Source organism: Oncorhynchus mykiss, chromosome 17 (assembly GCF_013265735.2).
Source record: "Oncorhynchus mykiss isolate Arlee chromosome 17, USDA_OmykA_1.1, whole genome shotgun sequence".
NCBI lineage: Eukaryota > Metazoa > Chordata > Actinopteri > Salmoniformes > Salmonidae > Oncorhynchus > Oncorhynchus mykiss.
Window position 1 is genome coordinate 34575742 of NC_048581.1, and position 14685 is coordinate 34590426.

Genomic DNA, 14685 nt, shown 5'->3' on the forward strand with positions numbered 1-14685 from the left:
ACTAAACACAGGTGTAACTAATAAACAGACAAGGGGAAAAAAAGGATCCGTGGCAGCTAGTAGGCCGGTGACGACGACCGCCGAGCTCCACCCGAACAGGAAGGGGAGCTACCTGTAGGAGTCGTGACAGTCCCAAAACCTTTTGGAGTTAGAGCTACAGGATGCAAATTTCTGTTTGAAAAAGCTAGCCTTTGCTTTTTTGATTGATTGCAGGTATTGGTTCCTGACTTCCCTGAACAGTTGCATATCGCTGGGACTGCTCGATGCCAGTGCAATCCGCCACAGGATGTTTTTGTGCTGGTCGAGGGCAGTCAGGTCTGGAGTGAACCAAGGGCTATATCTGTTCTTAGTTCTACATTTTTTGAAAGGGGCATGCTTATTTATGATGGTGAGGAAATTACTTTTAAAGAACGACCAGGCATCCTCTACTGATGGGATGAGGTCAATATCCTTCCAGGATACCCGGGCCAAGTCGGTTAGAAAGGCCTGCTCCGTGGTTAAGGGCGCTGTACTGCAGCACCAGCTGTGCCACCAGGGACTCTGGGTTCTCGCCCAGGCTCTGTCGTAACCGGCCGCGACCGGGAGGTCCGTGGGGCGACGCACAATTGGCCTAGCGTCGTCCGGGTTGGGGAGGGCTTGGCCGGTAGGGATATCCTTGTCTCATAGCGCACCAGCGACTTCTGTGGCGGGCCGGGCCCAGTGCGTGCCAACCAAGGTTGCCAGGTGCACGGTGTTTCCTCCGACACATTGGTGCGGCTGGCTTCCGGGTTGGATGCGCGCTTGGTTGGGTTGTGTATCGGAGGACGCATGACCTTCAACCTTTGTCTCTCCCGAGCCCGTACGGGAGTTGTAGCGATGAGACAAGATAGTAGCTACTAAGCAATTGGATACCACGAAATTGGGGAGAAAAAGGGAGTAAAAAAAAAGAAAGGCCTGCTCGCAGAAGAGTTTTAGGGAACGTTTGACAGTGATGAGGGGTGGTTGTTTGATCGCGGACCCATAGCGGATGCAGGCAATGATGCAGTGATGGCTGAGATCCTAATTGAAAGCAGCAGAGGTGTATTTGGATGGCAAGTACGGTATCGCACCCGACGCCGTACCACCACAGGGTGACCCACAACACTGGTCAGAATGGGCGTTATATGAAGAGCCCTCATCCAACCATCTTTAAGAAGACAATAGATGGTTGTTCCCAAATATATTTAGATGAATACAAGTATATGGTTCTGGTTGTTCCTAAATCCATGTGAAAGATCACTTGAGTTTATTTTGGCTTGCTATCCACGATAATTTCCATCTGTAACATAGATTATTGTTTGTCTTTTTCTATCAAAATGCTATGGTTGAGTTTTTGTATTTATTTTCTTCTGTTCATGGAATGATTTGTTTTCAGATTTTTCCACTGTTTCCAAAAAGGTTCAGTTCCAGGAAGTAGATGAAGAAGAAATGAATGCCATGGTCAAAGAGGTGTATAATGCCCATTTGAATTGATGAGGAACATTTCATCATCTCTTTTCTGTTATATTTAGTTTGTTTTTGAAAGCCATTTGTATTGTTACACAGTCACTAAACTCAGTGGTAATATTGTACCACCACCCTATTTTATTCCTTTACAGGCCTGGCCAGTTTGATGTGCAGTTCTCCTTTCTCTCATGGCAAATGCTTAAATGTAACTCACATATAAATTGTGGAATCAAAGTACAAAACGGACAGATGTTATACTAATTACCACCCCCCCCCCCCCCCCCAAAAGAAAGATGATGTAATCCTCATGAGCCATGTGTTTAAGTTTGTGTCTGCAGAGCCATTTACTTTATGTTCATATTCTTATATTTCATTATTTCTTACTGTTGCATTGTCGTGAAGGAACCTGCAAGTAAGCATTTCGTTGGACAGTATATATGATGTATATCATATACATATGACTAATAAAACTAATAAAACTCTGTTTACTTCCTCAATTGACAGAATTGAAATGGAATTGACCCCAAACTCTGATGAGAGCGCAATATCAGTGTCAATGCTCCCTTCTCTTTCTGGCATTTGTGAGAGCTGATGTCTTCTGCTTTACACCAGCTTGCTGCTCTCTTGCTCCAAATGTTGCCAGACTTCTTATCTGAAGTGCTGACTGGCTTCTTCCTCTGTCGCTGCTGCTTCAGTTTAGGTCTCTTGGACTGGCTCAGTTCCTGATCGAGACTATACCTGCTTCCAGGAAAGGTACCCGGACACCTGACTGGCATTGGCACAGGCCTCCACATGCTTCACAGCACAGTGACAGATCTGGATGCTGCAGGGCCTGCTGGGTCAGCTCAGGACACGACACAACCTTCTGAGTTAAGCCTAGACAACCAAACTTCCTCAGGATCATCTTGATCTCAGAGGGGTTACTGGGGTCAGCACACAGGATTGACTCCCAGAGGACTGTGGCCTTGCGCTGGTCAGCAGTTCCAGCACGGTAAGTGGCTTGGACTTTGGAGTCAAGAGATCGCTGAAGTTGGAGACTTTTATCTCCCTCACCAACTTCAAACATCTGCTATCTGAGCAGCTAACCGATCGCTGCAGCTGTACATAGTCTATCGGTAAATAGCCCACCCAATTTACCTACCTCATCCCCATACTGTTTATATTTATTTACTTTTCTGCTCTTTTGCACACCAGTATCTCTACCTGTACATGACCATCTGATCATTTATCACTCCAGTGTTAATCTGCAAAATTGTAATTATTCGCCTACCTCCTCATGCCTTTTGCACACAATGTATATAGACTCTCTTTTTTTTATTTTTTTTATACTGTGTTATTGACTTGTTAATTGTTTACTCCATGTGTTGTCTGTTCACACTGCTATGCTTTATCTTGGCCAGGTCGCAGTTGTAAATGAGAACTTGTTCTCAACTAGCCTACCTGGTTAAATAAAGGTGAAAAAAAAGAAAGAAAAAAGATGGAGCTGTGGTCGGGTTGTTCTCACAAGAGAACAGAGACTTGGTTGGTAGGCCACTTTTAATATGGAGACTGAGGTTCTCTAAGGTGTGTCCTACGGTAACCTCAGCACACAGATCCAAGAAAATGTGTTTTCTCTCAGAAAAGAGAATTAGAAGAGATTAATCCTATGGACACCTGAAGAAAGGGGATAGTATTTCGATTTTACAAGCTATTTTACAAGTTGAATTTACACTATTTCTTAAAGACCCACTCCAGCCTCCCTAGCACCTCAGTTATCATCTGATTTACTTAACGAAAGGTGCATTTCAGTAGCTGGTGCAGATCTCCTCATGACATGGCACAAGTGGATGGGTGGGCATTTTGTCCTCTATTGCTCCTCTATTGTTCCAGCAATCAAAGGGGAATGCTGATGACATCTGAGTGCACCAATCAGAGAGACCAACTCCTTGAATACATTTTTTTTCTTCTGAAAAACACTATTTTGCTCAAGTATGTTTACTTCACCCTTACTTTACTGTATATATACACTCGGAATATCGTTTTTCAATGGAGGAAGAAAAAAAATAGCTGGAGAGTGTCTTTAACAAATGGACGTCTTGATTTGAAAGGCTATGGGAAGATAATTAATTTGACTATTTAGAGTGTTTGTCATAGGCCTACAGGTCAAACCAGTCCACTTTCTACTAATGTAGTTTATGAAAGTTAAATCAGGAAGGCTGGTCTGAATGCATAGTCGCGGGAAGTAGGGGTGCACCATCAGCACCCCCTGAAATATATGAAGACATTTTTTTGGGGGGGGGTTCACAGTGCACTGGGAAGTGCAACACCAAAAGTGTTGATATTCATTCATCCTCATCCATTACACCTAATAGCACAACAAATGGCTTAATACCAATATAATTCCAATATAATACCAATACCAATAATAAATATATTACTTTTCTTTCTTCAAAAATGCATGAAACATTGAACAAAAATACCCACAATCCTCTAATAAGGAGCCACATGTTAAGTTGTTGCAAGAACATAACATTCTTAAGTTGAGAGAAAATATTATGCAAGTTGTTTTTACATGCAAATAATCATTCAGTTTTGCAATATATTAAATTGAATTTACATTTTCAAAAGTCAAGCTTTTTTTAACACAAAAATTAAATAAAACCAGAAACATGCATGAAAATCATTACATTTACTAAGCCACTGCATTTTTTTTTTTTTACAGTGCACCACCAGATGGTTTGGACTTTACCACCACCTTCTCAGAAGGAAATCTTTCAGCAGAAATAACATCGTTGTTTGACTGTATCATTTATCAATACAACCGTCAAGCAAAGCCTTGTTATTGCCTCTCTAACGACACAATTGAAGCAATAAGGAAAGCTGTGATGGGAATTTCAGTTTACTTCCTGAATTGATCTACTGTAATTGACCCCAACCATTTCTCTACCACCCTTCCCTACCGCTCCAACATTGTTTTTAGTTTACTTCCTGAATTGAGTGAATTGACCACAACCAACCCCGGACTCTCATGACAGGTTTAACTATTACAATTAGTAGCTGGAGATTTGGTCCTGGTAGCCAAGATGACATCCAACCATGACCTTGCATAGGGCCAACTGTTTTAGATGTTCATGACTCTATATGAAAAAAATATATTGTAATATCCAACAATATTGGTTGCGTGGGGTAAATTGGTTAGAATTGTGTACTTTGGAGCATCATGCCATTCATTGGAACTGCTGAAAATGTTGGTACCTTTTAATTTAAAGTATAAAGCCATGCCTACTAAAGTGAATGATTACCTACTAATTTTAATGTGAAGTGTGAGTGTGTGTGTGTGTATGTGTGTGTGTGTGTGTGTGTGTGTGTGTGTGTGTGTGTGTGTGTGTGTGTGTGTGTGTGTGTGTGTGTGTGTGTGTGTGTGTGTGTGTGTGTGTGTGTGTGTGTGTGTGTGACATTAATCATTTAACAGCAGTTCTCCCAGGCTATGGTCTGCACAAATACTAATAATACATACAGTACCAGTCAAAAGTGTTGTATGTATCCAACAATATTGATTGTGTGGGGTAAGTGGGTTAGAATTGTGTAATTCATGCCAAAACTTGGAAATGCTGAAAAGTGTGATATTGTAGGTTAGTAATTCATTTTCAACCACATTTGTTCCAAGTTTAGTTCCTTTTAATTTCAAGCTTTTGTAGGTAGTATAAAGCCATGCCTACTAAAGTTAATGATTACCTACTCACTTTAAACTGAGTTGAGTGTGTGTGTCATTCATTATTTAACAGAAGTGCTCCCAGACTATGGTCTGCACAAATACTAATAATACATTCTTTAGATAAATAATTTTGTTATGGGTCCTCTTAGGCCATCATTATCACATATATGCTTCTTCAGAAACCTCTTTCTCATCCTAATGTCTGCTTTAATCTCACTTCTCCTCTGGAACACTCTGAGACGCCCAACCTGTTCTGAGAGAAGCCCACTCCCAGCACCTGACCTCCTGCCACAAGACTACGCAGACGACCTGCCTGCCTGCTCAGCCATCATCAGAGGAGACCTGAAGGGCATCGACAAGGAGCAGCTCAGAAGACTTCTGAAAACAAAGAATAAGCCCAAGCTTCTGTCTGAGGCGTTCTACCACGACGTGACCCGAAACTGTAAAACGTACGTTACAGGCAGAGGGTTCATCATGATGCCCCTGAGTGTGGAGGAGAGAGACTTCCCCATCGCCTACTCCATGGTGGTCCATGAGAAGATTGAGATGTTTGAGCGACTCCTGCGTGCCGTGTACACACCTCAGAATGTATATTGCGTGCATGTGGACCAGAAATCCTCAGAAGAATTCAGGACTGCAGTAAAGGCTATTGTGACTTGTTTTACCAATGTGTTTGTGGCAAGTAAGACAGAGAGTGTGGTTTACGCATCGTGGTCTCGAGTGCAGGCAGATCTAAACTGTATGAAGGACCTGTTGAAGTCACCTGTCCAGTGGAAGTACCTGCTCAATACCTGTGGAACAGATTTCCCCATTAAAACCAACGCAGAAATGGTTCAGTCACTCAAACTGCTCAACGGGAGGAACAGCATGGAGTCTGAGACAACTGTTGACTATAAGAAACACCGGTGGCAGTATCAGCACAATATAACCAATAACATAGTAGTCAGAACAGACGTTACGAAGAGCCCTCCTCCAATCAGCACCCCCATGTTTTCCGGAAATGCCTATTTCGTGGTCTCCAGGGACTTTGTCCATCACGTGTTTGACAGCCAGGAGGTTCGGGCCCTGCTGGAGTGGGAGAGGGACACCTACAGTCCTGATGAGCACCTGTGGGCCACTCTGCAGCGCATGCCCTCAGTGCCAGGGTCTAACCCTCCTCATGTCAAGTACCATGAATCAGACATGAACGCCATCGCTCGCATGGTAAAGTGGAGTTACCTGGAAGGAGATGTGAGGAAAGGAGCCCCATATCCACCCTGCTCCGGTGCCTCCAGGAGAGCTGTGTGTGTCTATGGGGCTGGAGATCTACGGTGGCTCCTACAACACCACCACCTCATCGCTAACAAGTTTGACCCAGAGGTGGATGATGTAGCAGTTAGATGTCTGGAGTCCTACCTTCGTTTCAAAGCAACATATGGTTCATCTGGAAGTATCTGGAAAAAGCTACGAAATGAGAAAGGTTTGCACATACCGTAATGTACTTTTTTATTTTATTTGTGTTTTGGTATAATTTTTAAGTGTGGTTGTTTTACCTATGGAATTGAACGCACTGATTGGAAGAGGCTATGGATAAGAGCACCTGCTAAGTTATACCAAAAATGTGCATTTTCATGTTGCATTTAGAATACACTCTCTAAACAACAGTTCTATATTTACACAGTCTATATAATGTCAATATAGGTTGTAAAAAAAAAAATCATAATTGGGGTGTTCAAATATGTTGGGAATTTTGGCACAGGAGAGTCTGAAAAGAATGAAATACCCTAACCCTGTTCAATGTCAGCAGCAATTTCCGGTGTGAAATTAGACAGTCAGAGGATTTTCTTCTGAATAACTGGTCAGGGTATACCACGTTCCATTCAACTTCAGCCAACTTTGATGTAAAGGCTTGATAACACCTGTACTGACTACTTCTATACGTCATGCCCATTGTTGCTTGTCGATTGTTCACTAGAAAAGGCAATCACTTGGTTGCGGTCACTGAAAAGCTTGGATAGCTGTGGATTAGTGAGGAATGTGGGCAGAGGTCAGGTCAGATGAAGGGAGAAGGAACTGTTTTATTACACACTTCATCTGCCGAGCAGCAAAGATGTTGTGTTTAGAGGTGCAACGAGGAGACTCTGACTAAAGGAGGGTATAAATAATGGTGCTGGTGGGAACATGTGTTTGTCTTTTCAGCTGTTTGACCCAGTGGGTAAATAAACTTGGTTTGAGCTTTGACTAGTTTTTCACTCTGTTTGTCAGAACCTAACACCTTGTTACAATAGCCTAAATATATAATATGAAACAGTCTTGGAAGTGCAAGCCAACATAATTCATTATTTTATGAACTTGTTTAACTGCATTGATATGGCTAAAAATACAGTGCTTTCGGAAAGTATTCCGAATAAATTGGATTTATTCAGACCCCTTGACTTTTCCCACATTTTGTTACAGCCTTGTTCTAAAATTGATTCACATGTTCTTTTCCTTATCAATCTACACACAATACCCCATAATGACAAAGCAAAAACAGGATTTTATAAATGTTAGCACATTTATAAAAAATAAAAACGTAAATATCACATTTACATAAGTATTCAAACCCTTTCCTCAGTACTTTGTTGAAGCACCTTTGGCAGCAATTACAGCCTTGAGTCTTCTTGGGTATGACGCTACAAGCTTGGCACACCTGTATTTGGGCAGATTATCCCAGTGTTCTCTGCAGATCCTCTCAAACTCTGTCAGGTTGGATGGGGAGCGTTGTTGCACAGCTATTTTCAGGTCTCTCCCGAGATGTTCGATCGGGTTCAAGTCTGGGCTCTGGCTGGGCCACTCAAGGACATTCAGAGACTTGTCCCGAAGCCACCCCTGCGTTGTCTTGAATGTGTGCTTACCACCATGCTTCACAGGTAGGGATGGTGCCAGGTTTCCTCCAGATGTGACGCTTGGCATTCAGGCCAAAGAGTTCAATCTTAGTTTCATCAGACCAGAGAATCTTGTTTCTCATGGTCTGAGAGACTTTAGGTGCGTTTTGGCAAACTTCAAGCGGGCTGTCATTTGCCTTTTACTGAGGAATTGCTTCCATCTGGCCACTCAATCATAAATGCTTGATTGATGGAGTGCTGCAGAGATGGTTGTCCTTCTGGAAGGTTCTCCTATCTCCACAGAGGAACTGATTGCTCAGTTTGGCAAGGTGGCCAGCTCTAGGAAGAGTCTTGGTCGTTCCAAACTTCTTCCATTTAAGAATGATGGCGCCCACTGTGTTCTTGGGGACCTTCAATGCTGCAGAAATGTTTGGGTACCTTCCCCAGATCTGTGCCTCTACACAATCCTGTCTCGGAGCTCTACTACCAATTATTTTGACCTCATGGCTTGGTTTTTGCCCTGTCAACTGTGGGACCTTATATAGACATGTGTGTGCTTTTCCAAATCATGTCCAATCAATTGAATTTACCACAGTTGGACTCCAATCAAGTTGTAGAAATAGCTCAAGGATTATCAATGGAAACAGGATGCACCTGAGCTCAATTTTGAGTCTCATAGCAAAGAGTCTGAGTACTTATGTAAATAAGGTATTTCTGTTTTTTTGCTTTGTCATTATGGGGTATTGTGTGTAGATTGCTGAGTGAAACGTGTGTAGATTGCTGTAACGTAACAAAATTGATGCATGTTGTGTTTATATTTATGTTCAGTATAGTTAGTAAAAATGTCAAAAATATAATTCCACTTTGAAATTATGGAGTATTGTGTGTGGGCTAGTGACTGAAAATCTCAATTTAATCTATTTCAAATTTGGGCTGTAACACAACAAAATGTGGAAAATGTCAAAGGGTGTGAGTACTTTCTGAAGGCAGTGAAACTGTCAAGGGAAGCCGCGTTGTTGCCTTTCTAACGAGGCAATCGAAGCAACAAGGAAAACTGGAATGGGATTTTCAGTTTACTTCATGACAGGTTTAACTATTAAACTAAATGGAAGTGGTTCTGGATAAGAGTGTCTGCTATATCATTAGACAGTATATATGACGTCAATGGAAGTTGTAAAACAAACTCATATGACGGCTGTTCAAAGAAAACTTTTGCCCCCTCAATTTTGCCTTTCATGTCTCTCAAAAGTTGGCTGCATTGTTTGTCACTTCCGAACCAAATAAACTGTTCACCTCAAGCAAATAAATGACAATATTGCTTGGCTAAGTTGCCTTACTCTTTATCTCTCCTTTTCATTTGAAGAGAATGCCACCTGCTGATTGAAGTATGATATCAAATAGTCCTTAACTGCCCATTTGAATTGATAAGGAACATTTCACGATCTCTTTTTCATGTTAGCCATATAACCCACTTTAGCAGACATTGTTGAACAAAGTGCTCATTCTACTAGCAGCAAGTGGCGGTAGAGCTGCAAGCATTGCATTTGCCTCTGACATTAAGGGTGATGCACGTGAATTATCTCTGGATGGAATGGCTAATGACATCTTCGAACGTAAACTTGCCCAACAGTTTTGATATCCGTTCATCATGATCCATTAAACCTCATAGGACAGCAAACTGCTTAATATTCATATAGAAAGTCCTGTGGGCCACTCTGCAGAGCAGGCCCTCAGTCCCAGGGTCTTACCCTCTCCACATCAAGTACCATGAATCAGACATGAAGCCATTGCTCGCATGGTGAACTTACCTGGAAGGAGATGTGAGGAAATGAACCCATATACACTCTGCTCTGGTGCCTCCAGGAGAGCTGTGTGTCTCTACTGGGCTGGAGATCTCTGGCGGCTCCTACAACATCACCATCTCATTGCTAACATGTTTGACCCAGAGGTGGATGATGTAGTCATTTGATGTCTGGAGTCATACCTTCCTTTCGATGCAACATATGGTTAAGATGGGAGTGTCTGCTTAGCTATACCAAAAACATATTGTCATAAACCTGGGGCACATAGAATGCACTGTCTTTACGACAGTTAATTCACTAGGCCTATGCAGTCTAAATAACATCAATGGAGGTTGTATAAAAACTCATAATAGGGGTGTTCAAATAAATCAATAAAGACTTGTTTAAAACGTCATTTTACCCTCAAATGTGCCTTTCATGTAAAGTTGGTTTCACTAATCAATAACACTTGCTATCTGAGCGTCATGTCTGTCATTACAACAAAAAAATGATCAGTATGTAAAATTGTATAAATGAGAAAACATGTTCAAAGAACAACAGCTGTCAATTCTCATTCCTCCACAACACACCTGTTTTTAAACATGCACCTCTACTGAGAACAGCGGAGTCCCTGCATAACCTTCCGAAAACATTTCAAACCCGACTTCTTTGAAGAGTAGGCCTATCTTATATAACTTTCACCGCGCACCCGATGCCATACCACCACAGGGTGACTCACAACACTGTGGTTAGAATGGGCGTTATGAAGAGCCCTCATCCAATCATCTTTAAGAAGACAATAGATGGTTGTTCCCAAATATATTTAGATGAATACTAATATATGGTTCTGGTTGTTCCTAAATCCTGGTGAAAGATCACTTGAGTTTGTTTTGGCTTGCTATGCTATGGCTCAACATCCACCATAATTTCCACCTGTAACATAGACTATTGTTTGTCTTTCTCTATCAAAATGCTATGGTTGAGTTTTTGTATTTATTTGCTTCTGTTCATGGAAGGTTAAGTTCCAGAAAGTAGATGAAGAAGAAATGAATATTTCTAATTTATTTAAATGCTATTACAGTGTTACTAATTTGTCACCAGGAAACAAACCAGTTGCCTTAATTTTTCACTTATTTTTCATATCAGTAGACTGCCATCTTCTGACGTGCGCCGTAAATGCAATGGTCAAAGAGGTGTATAATGACCATTTGAATTGATGAGGAACATTTCATCATCTCTTTTCTGTTATATTTAGTTTGTTTTTGAAAGCCATTTGTATTGTTACACAGTCACTAAACTCAGTGGTAATATTGTACCACCACCCTATTTTATTCCTATCCAGGCCTGGCTAGTTTGATGTGCAGTTCTCCTTTCTCTCATGACAAATGTTTACATTTAACTCACATATAAATTGTGGAATCAAAGTACATAACTGACAGATGTTATACTAATTAACCCCCCCCCCCCCCCCCCCCCCCCAAAAAAAAAAGAAGTATATGATGATGTAATTCTTATGTGTTTAAGTTTGTGTCTGCAGAGCCATTTACTTTATGTTCATATTCTTATCTTTCATTATTTCTTACTGTTGCATTGTCGAGAAGGAACCTGCAAGTAAGCATTTCGTTGGACAGTGTATATGATGTGTATCCTGTACATATGACGAATAAAACTAAACTTGTGTGTTCCACTTCAAAATTCCCTCATTGTGATGAGGAAAACAAATTGAATTCAAACTGGAATTTCTGTTTACTTCCTCAATTGACAGAATTTAAATGTTTTTGTCCCCAACCCTGATGTGAGCGGAATATCAGTGTCAATGCTCCCTTCTCTACCTGGCATTTGTTCAAGCTGATGTCTTCTGCTTTACACCAGCTGGCTGCTCTCTTGCTCCAAATGTTGCCAGACTTCTTATCTGAAGTGCTGACTGGCTTCTTCCTCTGTCGCTGCTGCTTCAGTTTAGGTCTCTTGGACTGGCTCAGTTCCTGAACGAGACTATACCTGCTTCCAGGAAAGGTACCCGGACACCTGACTGGCATTGGCACAGGCCTCCACATGCTTCACAGCACTCTGTGACAGATCTGGATGCTGCAGGGCCTGCTGGGTCAGCTCAGGACACGGCACAACCTTCTGAGTTAAGCCTAGACAACCAAACTTCCTCAGGATCATCTTGATCACAGAGGGGTTTCTGGATTGACTCCCAGAGGACTGTAGCCGTGCGCTGGTCAGCAGTTCCAGCATGGTAAGTGGCTATGACTTTGGAGTCAAGAGATGGAGCTGTAGTCGGGTTGTTCTCACCTGAGAATAGAGACTAGTATTTCGATTTTACAAGCTAGTTGAATTTACACTATTTCTTAAAGACCCACTCCAGCCTCCCTAGCACCTCAGTTATCACCTGATTTACTTAACGAAAGGTGCATTTCAGTAGCTGGTGCAGATCTCCTCATGACATGGCACAAGTGGATGGGTGGGCATTTTGTCCTCTATTGCTCCTCTATTGTTCCAGCAATCAAAGGGGAATGCTGATGACATCTGAGTGCACCAATCAGAGAGACCAACTCCTTGAATACATTATTTTTCTTCTGAAAAACACTATTTTGCTCAAGTATGTTTACTTCACCCTTACGTGCCGGTACTTTACTGTATATATACTCGGAATATCGTTTTTCAATGGGGGAAGTTAAAAAAAAATAGCTGGAGAGTGTCTTTAACAAATGGACGTCTTGATTTGAAAGGCTATGGGAAGATAATTAATTTGACTATTTAGAGTGTTTGTCATAGGCCTTCAGGTCAAACCAGTCCACTTTCTACTAATGTAGTTTATGAAAGTTAAATCAGAAATGCTGGTCTGAATGCATAGCCGCGGGAAGTAGAGGTGCACCATCAGCACCCCCTGAAAAGTCTGAAGAAATGTTGTAATATTATTTTTTTTGGGGGGGGGGGGGATTCCCAACAAAAGTAGTGCACTGTGCTTTTAATAGTTCTGTATTAGCGGACCAATAAAGCCATCTCCTCCTTCTCAGCATCATTCTGTTTCTCCAAACCTCAAATTTTGAAGTTGCTCCAAACGTCAGAAGTTAAGGGTTAAAGTTTTTGATAAGGTCAAAACATAAAGTTTAGGCACTCATTACGAATTGTTAAATTAAGTGTTTGGAATACGGAAAACGATAAAGAAATGAGTGTGTTCCACTGGGATTAAACATGCAACCTTCAGATCCAGAGTCATGAGATTACGCCCATCTGCCACCCCCGTCCACAACGCCCTAGCAAAACCCAAGCCCACCGCCCCCAGTGGGCAGTTTTGAAGGCATTTGTCATCATCCTTCGGACATTTCAAAGTGATCTTGAGTGATCTTGAGCCTGATGTGGTGACTATTGAGAAAGCAGCAGGTAAAATTAAAGCGCTTATATCTAACCTGTGCTAATCCTAAATCGTGCAATTATAACAGTGCACACGTAAATAATGTTTCAGAACCATGGACAGTACTGCAATTTGAGGTAAAAATAGAAGACAGCTGATTGCTGATTTCAGCTCCTTGGACACTGAACAGCGTTGCACACAGTGCCGTTCCCAGCTCCCAACATAGACGATTATGGCAATACTGCTCAAGACCTCTTGGTTCTAGTAGTTTAACCATGCTCTGATGTGCTTCAATGGTATGCTGACAAGACTTTGTCATGAGTGCATGAAGGATCATTATGATATAACATTATAAGGGGGTCTTGAAAGTGCATTATAATGGCATCATGCAGGCCTTTGTAACACAGGTAACACACAGAGACAAAGCTCAACATAAGGCATGTCATAAACTCTTTAGACACGTTCTTGTTGATCATGTTTTATTTACAGCTCGATTTAAATGTCAATATAGAAGACTTGAAGCTCTATGTACCATCTCAGAATTGCTGCTCTGCTTCTGACACAGCATGCTGAGTTGTACATACATAACCTGCAAGGTCCACACAAGCCATTTAATGTCCCCACAAGCCAATCAAGGTCCCTACAAGTCTTCCAGGTCAGATTGAGTCGTTGCGAAAGCTGGCCATTCCATGGGGCAGCATGTAACTTTCAGGGCCCACCCCTCACTGTTGGCTGCTCAGAACATGTGTGATGAAGTTCCAACACAAAAGTCTTACATCCATTCAAGCGGTGTGTCAACATTATCTCATCCAGTTTCTACTGTTTTCACATTCCAATGTTGAATCGTGCACCATTTGTGTCCACGAGCGTAAAAATGACTTTCCTCAACTTTGTAAGCAACAATCCCTGTAGTCCTTCGTCTATCATTGTCAGTATTCTTCTCACAGTCTGGCACACATGTTGAAATTATTAGTGATTATGCCTTATCTGTTTGGGAAGGGACTGGTTAATGGGTTCACTAAAAAAAAAATACAATTTGATTGCCACAACTAAAATTACCAATAGAATCCGTCGGAATGTCATAGGCTGTGGATTACATTTTTTTCAATCTCTTTGGGTGCAATTTTTACAGGTATGTGGTACATTTTCACAACAAGCACAAAAATCTAAACAGATCATCAAAATGGCTCATGTTTCAAAACTCTAAGCACATTTTCAATTGACTGGATACAACAAACAAATTCACAAAGTTACTGCATCAAATCACTCTTTCAATTTGGATATATAGTCAATCTAAGTACCTGCTTTTCAAAATGCAATATTACCTTTATTTTTTTATATGACTGTAATGTGACTGTAAATACTACACCATTCTCCATCAGCCAGTGTGCTCCAATAGGACCAAATGGAAAGAGTCACTCTGTGTGCTACCATTTGGAATGATAGTCCTTCCTGATGATATATCCTTCCTGTTTGGCCCTGTCCGGGGGTGTCCTCGGATGGGGCCACAGTGTCTCCTGACCCCTCCTGTCTCAGCCTCCA

At 41.7% G+C, this 14685-nt stretch overlaps 1 protein-coding gene across 1 annotated transcript; it reads left to right on the forward strand.

Annotated features, from left to right (window-relative positions):
- Window positions 1-5239: 5239 nt before the first annotated feature.
- LOC110493788 (beta-1,3-galactosyl-O-glycosyl-glycoprotein beta-1,6-N-acetylglucosaminyltransferase 3-like) lies at window positions 5240-7574 on the forward strand. The gene has a single exon (XM_021568271.2). The coding sequence runs from the start codon at window positions 5294-5296 to the stop codon at window positions 6632-6634; it is 1341 nt and encodes a 446-aa protein (XP_021423946.2). The 5' UTR covers window positions 5240-5293; the 3' UTR covers window positions 6635-7574.
- The last annotated feature ends 7111 nt before the right edge of the window (window positions 7575-14685 follow it).

Excerpts from the sequence above, each read along its gene's own strand:
- LOC110493788 (XM_021568271.2), top strand. The coding sequence starts at position 5,294 with ATGGGTCCTCTTAGGCCATCATTATCACATATATGCTTCTTCAGAAAC.